At 38.9% G+C, this 13,069-nt stretch overlaps 1 protein-coding gene across 4 annotated transcripts in view; it reads left to right on the forward strand.

Moving 5' to 3' along the window:
* The window catches only part of DENND6A (DENN domain containing 6A), a 68,629-nt gene that overhangs the window by 47,538 nt on the left and 8,022 nt on the right, over window positions 1-13,069 (forward strand). For all 4 annotated transcript variants that reach the window (XM_002813603.6, XM_024245195.3, XM_024245194.3 and 1 more), the window contains 5 exons: window positions 50-172; window positions 734-829; window positions 4,646-4,740; window positions 11,777-11,842; window positions 11,925-11,989. In XM_002813603.6, the coding sequence (XP_002813649.4) occupies window positions 50-172; window positions 734-829; window positions 4,646-4,740; window positions 11,777-11,842; window positions 11,925-11,989 (445 nt within the window). The remainder of the gene's footprint in view (window positions 1-49; window positions 173-733; window positions 830-4,645; window positions 4,741-11,776; window positions 11,843-11,924; window positions 11,990-13,069) is intronic.

The following is a 13,069-nucleotide window of genomic DNA, read 5'->3' on the forward strand; positions in this document are numbered from 1 at the left end:
ACAGGATTGGCTACATTAAAAAATATTTCTACTGTGCATCACCTTTCAGGTGTTTCTGCCCAGTTTTCCTTCATAGTCAGATGCTCTGGGAGCTGGTGCTATTGGGGGAGCCACTTGTGGTTATGGCGCCATCACCATCGGAATCATCAGAGACTGTATTGGCACTTGTTAAGTGAGTCTATTTGGTTACTATTTCTGGCTTTTTTTGTTTTGGATGCTGCAGAACTTAACCTGTTGGTGATATTTGCAGCACTTCCCACCTGTCGTATTTTTCCCCACCCATTATTGCATTGATACATGCAAAAACCCTATCAGAAGGTAATGCTTATTATAGCACCATTTTATGGATGAGAAAATTGATTCAGGCTCCGTGAGGGCTAGAACCATGCCTTTGTTGTTCTGAGTGACAGGCACATTGATTCATTACATGAAGTTGTTCCTTGATAAATATTACTTGTGTGAATGATCAGTATAGAGTCAAAGGCGCATAGCTAGTGAACAGTAGAGCCAGAATTTCACTGCATCTTCTGCCCCAAACCCAGTGTGTTCTTTCAGTATGCCATTTCACATTACATATATCTGTCTTTCTAATTCTGTGAAATGAGTTTACCATTTATTAAAATAAACAAAGTATCCCTTTGTGTGTATACCATTTGTATAGATGTTTTTTAGTTATAGATTAGGACCTTTAATTTCTGTGTCCTTTATTTTACATGTTCTTCCTGCTCCACAGCTGTATTTCTCCATTAAAGTACTTCAGTGATTTCCGACCTTATTTCACTATTCATGATAGCGAATTCAAAGAATATACTACCCGTACCCAAGCTCCGTAAGTAAACAGAATAACTTCTATTGACCAGGTATTACCTTTATAACCAAAATTGTGTATAATTATTTTTGGTAATAAAAGCTTATAGGCAGAATGATCTTATAAAAGGAAAGTTTGAGGAGCTGCTGGAAATAATTTTAGATTTTAAGAGTTAGTACCTTATTTGAGTGATTTTATGTATTTATTTTTATTTATTTGTTTTTGAGACAGAGGTTTGCTGTGTCGCCCAGGCTAGAGTGCAGTGGTGCGATCTCGGCTCACTGCAACCTCCGCCTCCTGGGTTCAAGAGATTCTCCTGCCTCAGCCTCCTGAGTAGCTGGGATTACAGGCATGCGCCACCACGCCCGGCTAATTTTTGTATTTTTAGTAGAGACGGGGTTTCACCTTGTTGATCAGGCTGATCTCGAACTCCTGACCTTGTGATCTGCCTGCCTCAGCCTCCCAAAGTGCTGGATTACAGGTGTGAGCCACCACGCCCGGCCCACGTGATTTTATTTATTAATGGAAGCTATATTGTCATTAATAGCCACTGGGTTGTACTTTCAATTCTACTTCTTTAAGAAAAATCTTTTCAATCTGTAAAAAGAAAAAATAATCTTATCCTTCCCCTTTTAGCTCTTGCTCTATCGCTCACCTTCTTTTTACAGCTAGATTTCTAAAGCAACAACAAAAATCTGCATGTACTATCTCCACTTCCTGATTTTCTGGTTGCTTCTAGTCAACTGCGGATTGACTTCTTCATATTCACCGAATTTGTTCTTGCCAAATCATCAAGACCCTTCTCACTGTTTCACCCAGTGGGCATATCATTGCCCTGTTTTTCCTTTTCTTTCTGTCTTTCCCCCTCCCCTCCTCTCCTCTCCCCTCCCTTCCCTGTTACCCAGGGTGGTCTGCCACCTCTTCTTTCTTGTAACATTTACACTTTTAACCTTAAAAATATTTTAATCACCAGCCGGTCATGATGGCCCATGCCTGTAATCCCAGCACTTTGGTAGGGCGAGGCAGGCAGATCACTTAAGCCCAGGAGTTAGAGACCAGCCTGGGCAACATGGCAAAACCCTGTCTCCACAAAAAAAATACAAAAAGTAGCTGGATGTGGTGGCATGCGTCTGTAGTCCCAGCTACTCATGAGGCTGAGGTGGGAGGATGGCTTGAGCCTAGGAGGCAGAGGTTGCAGTGAACTCAGATCATGCCACTGGACTCCAGCCCTGGGGGCAGAGTGAGACCCTGTCTCAAAAAAGTTTTTTTTTTAAATCTCTAATACCATTCTCTCCTGGGCTGTCTTGTGGTGCATCCCAATCTTCTTTGCAGACTTCTTTTCTCTACGAATCCCTTAAATGTTGGTGTTTGCTAGGTATTGTGTTCTGAGTTCTGATTTCAGACTGTTAATTTTTTTTTTTTTTTGAGACGGAGTCTGGCACTGTCACCCAGGAGGGAGTGCAATGGCGCCATCTTGGTTTACTGCAACCTCTGCCTCCCGGGTTCACGTGATTCTCCCGGCTTTAGCCTCCCAAGTAGCTGGGATTACAGGTGCACAGTATCACGCCCAGCTAATTTTTTGTATTTTTAGTAGAGACAGGGTTTCACTATATTGGCTAGACTGGTCTTGAACTCCTGACCTCGTGATCTGCCCACCTTGGCCTCCCAAAAGTGTTGGGATTACAGGCATGAGCGATCACGCCTGGCCCAGACTGATAATTATTTCTGTACAGTTTTTTTTTTTTTTTTTTTGAGGCAGAGTCTCGCTCTGTTGCCTAGGCTGGAGTGCAGTGGCATGACCTTAGCTCACTGCAAACTTCACCTCCTGGGTTCAAGTGATTCTCCTGCCTCAGCCTCCCAAGTAGCTGGGATTACAGGCACGCACCACCACACCCAGCTAATTTTTGTATTTTTAGTAGAGACGGGGTTTCATCATGTTGGCCAGACTGGCTCGAACTCCTGACCTCAAGTGATCCACCCGCCTCAGCCTCCCAAAGTGCTGGGATTACAGACGTGAGCCACCGTGCCTGGCCCTTTCTGTACAGTCTTATCTGTACCCATGGCTTTTGTTAATACCCCATGTTAATGACCGAAATATGTCTTTCTAGCAATATCTCTGTGAGGTCCAGACCTATATAACCAGGCGTGTGTGTGTGTTGTGGGAGGAGGGGGATGTTTTAAGCACATTGCACCATAGAAGATAGAAGTCTTAATGGCATCTGAAACTAAACATGTGCAAACTGAATTATTTTTGTCTCCCTCTTTTCTCCCCTAATCTCATACCTCTTCTTTCTTTTCATGGATGGCATTAGTTTTCACTTAGTTCTCAAAACCTTGTCATAAATTTCTCCTTCGTAACATGCCCCACATTAAATTTTACCAAATTCTGTCAGTTTGATATCCTAAAATATCTCTGATTACATTTCTTATCTTCTTTCTGTAGCTCCCTTTCCAGTCTTACTGCCTCTCATGTTTTGCATATCCAAATTTGCTTTTCCCTCAACCCCTTCTCTCCTCATAATATAACTTCCAAATTTCTTCCAGAGTGATCTTTCTTTTTTTTTTTTTTTTTTTTTTTTAGACGAAGTCTCGCTCTTGTCCCCCAAGTTGGAGTGTGATGGCGCAATCTTGGCTCACTGCAACCTCCAGCTCCTGGGTTCAAGTGATTCTCCTGCCTCAGCCTTCCCAGTAGCTGGGATTACAGGCGCCTGCCTCCACACCTGGCTAATTTTTATTTTTAGTAGAGATGGGGTTTCACCATGTTGGCCAGGTTGGTCTGGAACTCCTGACCTCAGGTGATCTGCCCACCTCGGCCTCCCAAAGGGCTGGGATTACAGGCGTGAGCCACCGCGCCTGGCCGATTGATCTTTCTAATAAGCACTTTTTCTTTCATGCGGCATTCCTCCACTTGGTTATCTAGTAGTTTCCCTTTGCCTGTAAGATAACATCTAAACTTCTTAGCATACTAACATGGTACTAATGATCAGGCAACAATATTCTCATTTCTGACTATTCATCCTTTCTGCTTTTGCTCCAGGAATGCTAAACTCTGTGTAGTTCTACAGACAGGCCATAATGTCACTTCATTGCTTTGCACATAGTTTGTTCTGCATCACTCTTCCCTCTCTCATCCACTTGGCAAAAAACGCCTACTCATCTTTCATGTCTTCCTGTAAATATTATCTCTTTGGTGAGGCTGTCCTTTAATCCCCTGGTAGACATAGGTTTTCCTTTGTGATTATTGTGCTTTTTTTTTTTTTTTTTTTTTTTTTTTTGAGACAGGGTCTCACTCTGTTTCCCAGGCTGGAGTGCAGTGGTGCAGTCTCGGCTCACTGCAACCTCCGCCTCCTGGTTTCAAGCAATTCTCCTGCCTCAGCCTCCTGAGTAGCTGGGATTACAGGTGCCCGCCAGTACGCCCAGCTAATTTTTTGTAATTTTAGTAGAGATGGGGTTTCACCATGTTGGCCAGGTTGGCCTCGAACTCCTGACCTCGTGATCTGCCCACCTCGGCCTCCAAAAGTGCTGGGATTACAGGTGTGAGTCACTGCGCTTGGCCGATTGTTGTGCATTTTAAACCACCTTCACTGTCTTCTAATTTTGGCATCATAACTGGGTGTGTATATCTTCCTGTGTGCTGTTGGAAGGACCGTGTCCTTTCATCTTTATATGTCTAGTGTAAAACGTGTTGCCTGGCATGTAGTTGATATGTAATGTGTTGAATAAAGGAAAAAGCAATCTGTGTGTTGTTCATTGAAAAAAAAAGTAAACTATTCTTCACTGATTTAACATTCATCTTTTTCTCACCTTTTTTGTGTTGTTTTGTTTTGTTTTTTATAGGCCCTCAGTTATATTAGGAGTAACCAACCCTTTTTTTGCTAAGACACTCCAGCACTGGCCACACATTATTCGAATAGGAGACCTTAAACCTACAGGTAAAGTATAAACTTGGTGTTCTGTTTTTAGTGTGCAGTGTTGCTGAACAGGTTTCTTTCTTTTCATCCTTGATTATTTTTTATGTTGATGGCAGCTTTCTTCAAGGCCTTTGGAGAAGAATATAATTTCTTGCTAATTTCCCACTAAAATATGCAGGCTCTTATAATATGTATAATCTGTCATGTCCTCCTACCAAAAATATACTTACAGTGTTATAGACATTGAGTGAATTATAGTAAAATGAAGTCTCAAAAATGTTAGCTTTATATATATTAAATATATTTTTATATAATATTTAAATATATTTAAATATACTATTAATATTATATTAAATATTAAATATATATTTATATTAAATATTAAATATTTATATTTATATATTTAAATTTATATTGATATTTATATTATATTTATATTATATTTATGAAATATTTATTTTTATAAATAAAAAATATTTAAAATAAAAATATAAATATATTATATTTAAATATAAAATTTATATTAAAAATAATATTTTAAAATATATATTTAAATATATATTTAAGTATATTATATTTAAATATATATTTTAATATAATATATTGAATATAAATATATATTTAAATATGTAAATATATAATATATTTAAATATGTAATATATTTAAATATGTAATGTATATTTAAATATATAATGTGTATATTTAAAAGCCCAATAAAACAGAACTTTCTATATATATAGAAGCCCAATAAAACAGAACTTTCCAATACTGCTTGAGTAAAACCTTATAGAAAACTAGAATTATTCCCGACTTACCACAGAATACTCAGCTAGGTCTCAAAACAAGTGTATGTCCATGTAGCACAGGTTATTGATATAGGGAGCGGTTCACAGTGTCTTTTCATATGGAAAAGACATACAGTACCTTGTTCATGGTAGGAGTTTAACAGATGTTTAAGTATATGAATTCTGAGGTTGGAAGTTTTGTTAACCTAGATGACAACTAAATGGTACATTAATTAAGGACATGAGTCTTGTGTATGAGAAGATATGAGAAAATTTTTTAAATCTTAATTTAATCTTGACATTTATTTCATGGTTTGGGCATAGTACTTTAGACTATTTTATTAATTGTAATGTAGCAGACTACTGACTATTTTCTCTTTCCAGTGGAAGACATCTCTCTGACATGACAATGCACATTCATGAATTTTCCACTGAAATAGTTGGGATTATAAAGTTATTTTCTAATAACTTTATAATGTACTACATTTATTATTTGTGAGACAGAGTCTCACTCTGTTGCCCAGGCTGGAGTACAGTGGCACTATCTTGGCTCTCCCAGGTTCAAGTGTTTCTCCTGCCTCAGCCTCCCAAGTAGCTGGGATTACAGGCACCCGCCTCCGTGCCTGGCTAATTTTTGTATTTTTAATAGAGACGGGGTTTTGCCATGTTGGCAAGGCTGGTCTCAAACTCCTGACCTCAGGTGATCTGCCTACCTTGGCCTCCCAAAATGCTGGGATTACAGGTGTGAGCCACCACTCCCAGCCACTACCTTTTTTGTTTTTTGGTGTTTTTTGTTTTGAGACAGAGTCTCACTCTATCGCCCAGGCTGGAGTGCAGTGGCATGATCTCGGCTCACTGCAACCTCTGCTTCACGGGTTCAGGAGATTCTCCTGCCTCAGCCTCCCAAGGAGCTGGGATTACAGGCGCCCACCACCCCGCCTGGCTAATTTTTGTATTTTTAGTAGAGACGGGGTTTCACCATGTTGGCCAGTCTGGTCTCAAACTCCAGACCTCCAGTGATCCACCCACCTCGGCTTCCCAAAGTGCTGGGATTACAGGCTGAGCCACTGCGCCTGGCCAGCAGCCACTACTTTTAAAACTTGTTCCTTTTGTTATACATAGATATATTTAAAACATGACTTAATAAATTGATTTTACAAGATTTTCCTTCTGGTATATACATATATCTAAATGGAAGTATTAGAATCAAGGATAACATTTTAAATAGTACTGTTTACAAATTCTGGACTCAGTCTTACTGAAATTTTTAGAAGCCTTATGAAATAGAGGAAAAAGCAAAGAGCTTCACCTTGGCAATCAGAACTGTGTGCTAATAGGCTGAATAGCATCTTTAAGCCTCAAATTTTTTGTCTGCTAGGAGGATTAAACACAGTGCCTGATGCATGGTACTCTGTAAATGGCATGGTCTCCTGCCATTCTGTTACTGTTCTGTCTGAGTATTAATGATAGTTCAGAGAACAACAGTTGCTAGAGTCTTGGATATGAGATGATATGATAAATTTTTTTAAAGCTTAATTTAATCTTGACATTTTCATGGTTTGGGCCTACTAATTTAGACTATTAATTATAATGTAGTAGACTACTGATTGTTTTCTGTTTCCAGTGGAAGAAGTCTGTCTGCTAGATGTAGGTAGATAACTTTTGCACAAAATCATTGGTAGAGCAGCATGAATTGATAAATCTGTTTAAGAAATCACTAAACTGTTTGCCAAAGTGGCCCATCAGTTTACATTCTTACCAGCAATGTATGAGCGTTCCTATTTCTTAACATCTCTGCCAACATTTGATGCTGTCATTTTCATTATGGCCATTCTAGAACGTTTGAAATGGTGATTTTAATTTGCTTTTCTCTAATGACTAATGATGGTGAGCACCTTTTCATCTACTTCCTTTCATTCATATATCTTTGGTGAAATGTGTATTTAAATATTTTCCCTTTTTTTTTTGTGATAGGGTCTTGTGCTGTTGCTCTGGCTGGAGTGCATTGGCACAATCATAGCTCACTGTAACCTTGAACTCCTGGGCCCAAGTGATCCTTCTGCCTCAGCCTCCCGAGTAGCTGGGAGTACAGGTTCACGCCACCACACCTGGCTAATTTTTTATTTTTTCTGTAGAGACAGGATCTTGCAATGTTGTTGGTCCTAAACTCCTGTGCTCAAGCAGTCCTCCTGCCTTGGCCTCCCAAAGTGTTGGGATTACAGGTGGGAGCCACCACACCCGGCCTGTTATTTTCCATTTTTTTTGATAGTAGCCATCCTAATGGGCATGAGTTAGTATTTTATTGTGGGTTTCATTTTCATTTCCCTCATGATCGGTGATATTGAGTATCTTTCCATTGTTTATTGGCCATTTTATTTATTTATTTATTTATTTATTTTTGAAGCGGAGTCTCACCCTGTTGCCTGGCTGGAGTGCAGTGGCGCAGTCTTGGCTCACTGCAACCTCCACCTCCAGGGTTCAAGCAATTCTCCTGCCTTAGCCCCCCAAGTAGCTGGGATTACAGGCATGTACCACCACACCCAGCTAATTTTTGTATTTTTAGTAGAGACGGGGATTCACCATGTTGGCCAGGCTGGTCTCAAACTCCTGACCTCAGGTGATCCACCTGCCTCGGCCTCCCAAAGTGCTGCAATTACAGGCGTGAGCCACCACACCCAGCCTGTTTATTGGCCATTTATATATTTTCTTTGGAGAAATGTCTACTCAAGTCCTTTGCCCACTTCTAATAGGGTTGTTTGAATGGGTTTTTTTTTTTTTAGTTATAGGAATTCTTTATATATTCTGAATAGTAATCCTTATTAGATATATGCTTTGTGAATATTTTCTTCTATTTTGTATTGTCTTTTTGCTCTCTTGATGGTGTCCTTTGATGCACAGAAGTTTATTTTATTTATTTATTTTTTGAGATGGAGTCTTGGTCTGTCTTCCAGGCTGGAGTACGGTGGCATGATCTTGGCTCACTGCAACCTTTGCCTCCTGGGTTCAAGTGATTCTCCTGTTTCAGCCTCCCCAGTAGCTGGGATTACAGGTGTGCACCACCACACTCAGCTAATTTTTGAATTTTTAGTAGAGGTGGGGTTTCACCATTTTGGCCAGGCTGGTCTCGAACTCCTGACCTCGTGATCCACTCACCTCAGCCTCCCAACGTGCTGGGGTTACAAGCGTGAGCCACCGCGCCCAGCCTGTGCACAGAAGTTTATAATTTAATGGTCTTATTTATCTTTTTTTGTTTTCTTCTGTTTTTTTCTTCTGTTTTTTTTTGAAGTCTTATTTATTTTTTCCTTGTATTGCTTGTATATTTGGTGTCATAGTCATGAAATCTCATATATCTTTTAATTTATGAGTGGTTTATATCTTGGAGTATTTTTCTGCTTGTTGAGTTAAAAAACAGCCAGGCCCACTGCAAATGCTGCACAAGTTGTGCAACACAGCCCTGCTCAGGATTCTGGCTTTGAAACCTGAGATACACTGTGAGTTCTACAAGGGAAAAAAAATCTGGCAGGGTCAGTAAAATTAGAGAAAAAAGCATCTTCTTTAGGACCAAGAGGGAAGGCACAGCAGAATTAAGATTTTGCTCTCCTGTGTCCTGAAACTTTACCAGAAACATATATTTAGTGTTAACCTTGCAGAAGGATCATTCCTCCTGATATAAAGGGATTGCTTTTTCTGGATTGTACCTAGTTTTAGTGCACCCACATCCTTGACAAGATGTTCCTCTGTGTCTAGTTATGACAGAGCTAACAACCTGTCTTAATAGGGCACTCATTAATCAGAATGAATGATGGCAGTAACCAACTGGTTCTGGTGCATACCAGGTAAATATCAAGTTCTGCCCATGCTTTAGTTTCTTCATCTGTGAAATGGGCATTATAAATAAATTCTTATTGTGAAGATTAAATGTGATAATTTGTGCAGTGTTCTTGGACCAGAGACTGGCACGGAGGACATCTTCAGTAAATGGTGGCTATTATTGTCCTTACCATTATCTGCAACTCTGTAAGCAACATGTTCATGCTTCTGTATTTAACTTTTTACTCAAAAAGCCTTTTCTCCTTCCTATGGATAACTTTTTTTTTTTTTTTTTTTTGAGACAGAGTCTCGCTCTGTCACCCAGGCTGGAGTGTAGTGGCACAGTCTCGGCTTACTGCAGCCTCTGCCTTCTGGGTTCAAGTGATTCTCCTGTGTCAGCCTCCCAAGTAGCTGGGACTACAGGCGTGTGCCACCATGCCCAGCTAATTTTTGTATTTTTAGTGGAGACGGGGTTTCCCCATGTTGGCCAGGATGGTCTGGAACTCCTGACCTCAGGTGATCCACCCGCCTCAGCCTTCCAAAGTGCTGAGATTACAGGTGTGAGCCACTACACCCGGCCAACTTTTTATCTCTCTTACAAGTTGGCTTAAATGTTACCTCCTTTAGGAATCCTCAATAATTTTCTTACTCCTCTTTGGCCAGGACACTCTTCTGTGTCTCCATAGTATCTTGTTCATAATTCTATCCTAGCACCTTTTCCTCTGTATTGTCATTTCTCTGTATCATATTTTGCTGTTAGACTGTGGCTCATGATATGGGTAATTAGCTGTTTTGTTTCTGTATTGCCAGTATCTTGCATTTACTTAATATTTACTGAATCAATGAAAAAATAAGTCTGTGTATCCATGATACTGCTTTTTTAACAAGTATCTGTTTAAAATTATTATTGGGGCAGTTGACACATTTGGAGTATAGACTAATTTTCTTTTAATCTCTTTCACTCTTTCCTTTATAGACTGTGTTACTTGGCAGCTTCTCTGCAAGATTGAAATTACAGTTAACCCTTGAACAACACAGGGATTAGGAATGCCAACTTCCTGTGTAGTAGAAAATCTATGTATACCTTTAACTCCTCCAAAACTTAAGTTCTAACAGCCTACTGTTGATCAGAGCCTTAGCAATAACATAAACAGTCAATTAACACACATTTTGTATGTTTTATGTATTATATACTGTATCCTTATAATAAAGTAAGCTAGGGGAAATAAAATGTTACTAAGAAAATCATGAGGAAGATAAAATATATATTGACTCTTCATTAAGTGGAAGTGGATCATCATAAAAGTCTTCATCCTCATAGCCTTCACATTGAGTAGGTTGAAGAGGAAGAGGAGGGAATGGTCTTGCTAACTCAGGGGTGGCAGAAGCAGGAAAAAAAATCATGTATAAGTGAATATGCACAATTTAAACCCATGCTGTTCAATGTTCAACTGTATTTCAAAGTAAAAAGTTTATAGAAATAGCTGTTTTATCATAATACATACTCTTAAAATTTTTTAGCAATATAAGATTGCAAAGGAAAATGTTCCTTTTTCTTAAAATCTCACCCCCAGATATACCACAATTAGCAGTTTGATCTATGTAACTATTTAAACAAAGGTATTTTGTGAATTTAGAGGCTTGAATTATATTATAATCTCTATAATAATATAATCTCTAGATTGTCTTTCAGTTCTTAGGTTCTTTTAACCCTTATGCAGAGAAGAGGGAGGGTGGAGAAAATCTTTGAAATTAGGTTTGTTCATGACACTTTTAAGTGTGTACCTTGAGGCATTTTTCTGCCTGTTATAAGGGTTGTTTAGGTGTTAGCTTTCTTTGACCCTAAGACCAGGGCCTGCATATACTACACAAGCTATTCAACATAGCAGCCTGCTCAGGAGTCCTGTCCATCTGTGGCTCAGACCTGTGGTTGCTGCACACACCATCACCACTTGCTGGCAGTGTAAGTTTCTATAATGGAAAAGCCGAATTTGAGGAGGCATCAAAACCAAAACAGAACAAAACAAAAACCCACAAACCCTTGAAGACTACATCTGCATAGTCATTTAAGAATTGCTCTCTATTCCATTTATACTTAAAGGGTATTTTATTCCTATTCAGCATCTAAATTTTCAGTTTTTTGTATTTGGCATATAGATTTTAAATTACAGGTTGAGTGACAAAAAGGGAAAAATTGAAGTAACGATAGATATTAATGAAAGATCAAATATCCATTTTATATAATTTACATGAATTGTTTCTGTACTGTTGTAGTAATCCAGTATTCTTGTTATCCAGTTTTAAAATACCAAGAATGAACCCTTAACATATTAATAGATGTTAAGAATGCTTTCATTATAACATACTTAAGTAATAAACAGATTATAAATCTTATAAAGTTCCAATTTTGTAATATGTATGATTAGAATAATTATAAAAATCTTTATGCTGCTTCCTTCAGGTGAAATTCCTAAGCAGGTTAAAGTGAAAAAACTGAAGAATCTAAAGACTCTGGATTCCAAACCTGGTATTGACTTTTATTGATTTTTAAATATATATTTATATGGTACTTGGGGTTTTTTTGTTTACCTTCTTTTCTTTGCTCTTAGGAGTTTATACTTCATATAAGCCATATTTAAATAGAGATGAAGAGATCATAAAACAATTACAGAAGGTAATTAGTTGCTCATATTATTAATTTAAATTTCCTTGTTCAGGTATGTAATATCCAGTTAGGCAATATGTCCTTTATGTATACTAATGTGAAATAGGATCTCTCCTTTTTTTTTTTTTGGGAGACAGAGTCTCACTCTGTCACCCAGGCTGGAGTGCAGTGATGTGATCTCAGCTCACTGCAACCTCCACCTCCTGGGTTCAAGTGATTCTCATGCCTCAGCCTCCTGAGCAGCTGGAATTACAGGTGTGCACCATCATACCTGGCTAATTTCTGTGTTTTTAGTAGAGACGTGGTTTTACCATGTTGGCCAGGCTGGTCTCGAACTCCTGGCCTCAAGTGATAGGCCCACCTCGGTCTCCCAAAGTCCTGGGATTACAGGCGTCAGCCACCATGCCCTGCCGGGGTCTCTTTTTTGACTCAAAGTTTTATGAAAATCAGGAGACTAAGTCAGCAACAATATGGGCATGAATTTGGGGCTGTAGCTACACACGAGTGTCAGTCTTTCTAGAAACTTGGAAGTTATAGTGAAAAAGCCATAGATTCTACCATGGTAGCATCTAACAGTAGGGGATTGTTATCATTTTAAAAAAAATGTAAATAGTATAATATAGCAAATATAAAATAAAGATTGTCTTTATTGCGAACTCACTTTTTTTTTTTTTTTTTTTTTTTTGAGATGGAGTTTCGCTCTTGTTGCCCAGGCTGGAGTGCAGTAGCACGATCTCGGCTCACTGCAACCTCTACCTCCCTGGGTTCAAACAATTCTTCTGTCTCAGCCTTCCAAGTTGCTGGGATTACAGGTGCCCGCCACCACACCCAGCTAATTTTTGTATTTTTTAGTAGAGACGGGGTTTCACCATGATGGCCAGGCTGGTCCTGAACCCCTGACCTCAGGTAATCCACCCACCTCACCTGTAAGTGCTGGGATTACAGACGTGAGCCACGGTGCCCAGCTGTGAACTCACATTTTCACAGTATGGGATGAACAGTATTCCCTAAGCTAAGAACTCTTATGTTTTGCTCTGGTAAAGATTATTTTCACAGGATATTGCACAATGAACTTCACATTAAATTACT

This window comes from Pongo abelii, chromosome 2 (genome assembly GCF_028885655.2).
Source record: "Pongo abelii isolate AG06213 chromosome 2, NHGRI_mPonAbe1-v2.0_pri, whole genome shotgun sequence".
NCBI classification, from domain to species: domain Eukaryota; kingdom Metazoa; phylum Chordata; class Mammalia; order Primates; family Hominidae; genus Pongo; species Pongo abelii.